The sequence below is a fragment of the Calidris pugnax genome, unplaced genomic scaffold, assembly GCF_001431845.1.
Source record: "Calidris pugnax isolate Ruff unplaced genomic scaffold, ASM143184v1 scaffold52, whole genome shotgun sequence".
NCBI lineage: Eukaryota > Metazoa > Chordata > Aves > Charadriiformes > Scolopacidae > Calidris > Calidris pugnax.
Genome location: NW_015090811.1, coordinates 203,169 through 205,844, shown reverse-complemented (window position 1 = coordinate 205,844; position 2,676 = coordinate 203,169). Strand labels below are relative to the sequence as shown.

The 2,676-nt window shown below is 50.7% G+C and overlaps 1 protein-coding gene across 1 annotated transcript in view; it reads left to right on the top strand.

Moving 5' to 3' along the window:
• The window catches only part of SLITRK3 (SLIT and NTRK like family member 3), a 15,353-nt gene that overhangs the window by 4,153 nt on the left and 8,524 nt on the right, over positions 1-2,676 (top strand). Inside the window, exon 2 of the mRNA XM_014938786.1 lies at positions 11-539. Within this exon, the coding sequence (XP_014794272.1) occupies positions 11-326 (316 nt within the window). The 3' untranslated portion in view covers positions 327-539. The remainder of the gene's footprint in view (positions 1-10; positions 540-2,676) is intronic.

Below are 2,676 nucleotides of genomic sequence, written 5' to 3'. Positions count from 1 at the left end.
GCGGCGGGGGGTTCGGGGGGGCGGCGGCGGCGGTGGCGGGAGGAGCCCCGCGGGACCGCGACCGTCCGCCGCCCTGCGCCGTGGGCTTCGTGGACTGCCTGTACGGCACGGTGCCCAAGCTGAAGGAACTGCACGTCCATCCCCCTGGCATGCAATACCCGGACCTCCAGCAGGACGCCAGGCTCAAAGAAACCCTTCTCTTCGCGGCCGGCAAGGGCTTCTCAGACCACCAAACCCCTACAAGCGAATACCTCGAGTTAAGGGCCAAACTCCAAACCAAGCCGGATTACCTCGAAGTCCTGGAGAAGACCACGTACCGGTTCTGACCGCCCGCCCCCCGCCGCCCGCCCCGGTACCGCCGCATGCGAGTAGAGGATACAGCTGTGTGCTCTCTCCCCCGCCAGATGTGCGCGCTGCGGGGAAGGGCCGTTCTCAGATCATTACTCGACGAAGTGCCTTCGCAGACTTTTGCCAGCAGATGTTAATCAATCATTATTTTTTTATACTGAAACTGAGACTTTGACTGTGCCATGTCTAAGGTATATTATTAATATTATTATTATTATCGGGGATCTTTGTATTGATCCTGATTAAGTAAATTCTATGTGTGTCTCTCTCTCTCTTTTTTCTTTTCTTTTTTTTTTGTCTTTTTATTTTCTTTTTTTTTTTTTTTTTTTTTTTTTTTTTTTTTTTTTTTTGTTCCGTTGCAGTAAACTTCCTTTATATTTTCCCTTGGAGGGGAGGGGGAGGGAAGATGGCATTTTGTGGCTTGCTTTCTTCTTGCCCATCATGGCACAGATTCTGTACATTTATTTAAAAAAAAAAAAAGAAAAAAAATGCAAAGAAGCAAACGAGCGCAGTTTGCTGCATGCCTGGAAACTGCAAGAGGGAAGGGAGGGGAGGGTCTTGCTCGAATGTCTCACTCTTGTCTCTCTCCCTCCCTCGCACGCACACTCGCCCTCACCCGCACCGCCACCCCCCGCCGCCAGCCCGGCCCCTCCGCGCAGCGCGGGAGCGAGGTCCCGCTGGCCGCGGAGGGGAATCCCGTGGGTTGGTGGAAGCCACCGGGAGCCGAGCAGCCCAAAAGGATGTAACCACGTGGCGCACACACACACCTAGGGGATGCTCAGTGACACTTCATCATGACGCCATGGTTTTTTGGAGGACATCCGCACTTTCCTAATAAAAAGCGACATGCGAATACACAGAAAAAGGAAAAAAAAAAAGAAAAAAAAAAAAGCTACTGGGCACCTATCACTAACAGCTTTGTAGGAAGCACTTTTAATGTTTTCTCTCATACACACATACACGCACACGCACACACACACACAAAGGTACAACAATGTGCATATATTTATTCTGTAATTTCAAGTGAATATAAATTGTAAAGGTAATGTTTAATCATTGTACAGTGATGCGTCTGGTATAGCTTTCCTAATAAAACGTTTTGAAAAAAATGCATATATATATATATATATATACACACATATATATATATATAGGAATACAAAGCTTGAACCTGAAACTTCAGCTTCCCCCTACTGAGATTTCCTTCCCCCACCGTAACCTTGGAAGCTATTTTATTAATAACAGTTCAATGCACTGTGATGTTAACAGAGGAAAACCCTGTACAGCTTCTCTTGCCAAGATACCACCCGAGACTTTTAAAAAATCCGATTTACAATCTGTATTCCCACGTTGCACTGTACTTATGGCAGTTCCCCTGGATTTAAAAATAGGCAGCAAAAATTAAGACCGCGTCCTCGAGTGGCGTTTCTCGCAGGAGCGAGCTGGTTCCTCTGCCTGCTGGCAGCCCAGTCCCGGCCCGGCCCGGCCCCCCCCGGCCCCGTTGAATGTAACCCCCGGCCGCCTTATACCGGGGGAGCCGCGAAGGGGAGAGCCCGTAGCCTGCGTCGCCCTAAAGACCTTCAAATACGAGAGTTTTATACAGAAATATATCTATAAAAAGAATTTTTTCTTAACGGAACAGCGCTAACGGTAATTTGTTCCAGGTGAATTGCCATTATTTTATTTATTTTTTTTTTTTTTTTCCTTCCCTACTGCGTTAAAAAGATTTTTTCCCCCAGGGCATTTCTTCCAGTTGGTGGCAGGGGACTAAAAAATCCGATTTACAATCTGTATTCCCACGTTGCACTGTACTTATGGCAGTTCCCCTGGATTTAAAAATAGGCAGCAAAAATTAAGACCGCGTCCTCGAGTGGCGTTTCTCGCAGGAGCGAGCTGGTTCCTCTGCCTGCTGGCAGCGGAGGGGGGGCATTGCCTGGTTCTCGTGTTTTTTCGCACTAAATGCGAAGCGAGAAGTCAGAGAGGGGGGGAGGGAAGGGGGAAATTCAACCCAATTTCAAATTTCGGGAAAGGGTGAAGCCGGCTGGAAAAGGATCCCGACGGTTTCAATCCCTCGGCTCTCCCTCCTGCTGCCCCGGCGCGGCCGTTTGTTCCCCCGCTGAAACCGGTGCGAGACCAAAGACGATCGGATTTCCCTTCCCGGGAAGGTCCCGGTTGGTATCTTGTCCCCGTTGGTATTTTATCTTGTCCCCGGAGGCCCCGGGGGTCGGGTCGGGCCGGCGGCAGCAGCCGGTTGCTCCGCGGGGCCGCCAGGTGGCGCCGCAGTTCCAGCGCTGGCGGCGGCGGGAGCGCGGGGCAGGCGGGACCCCC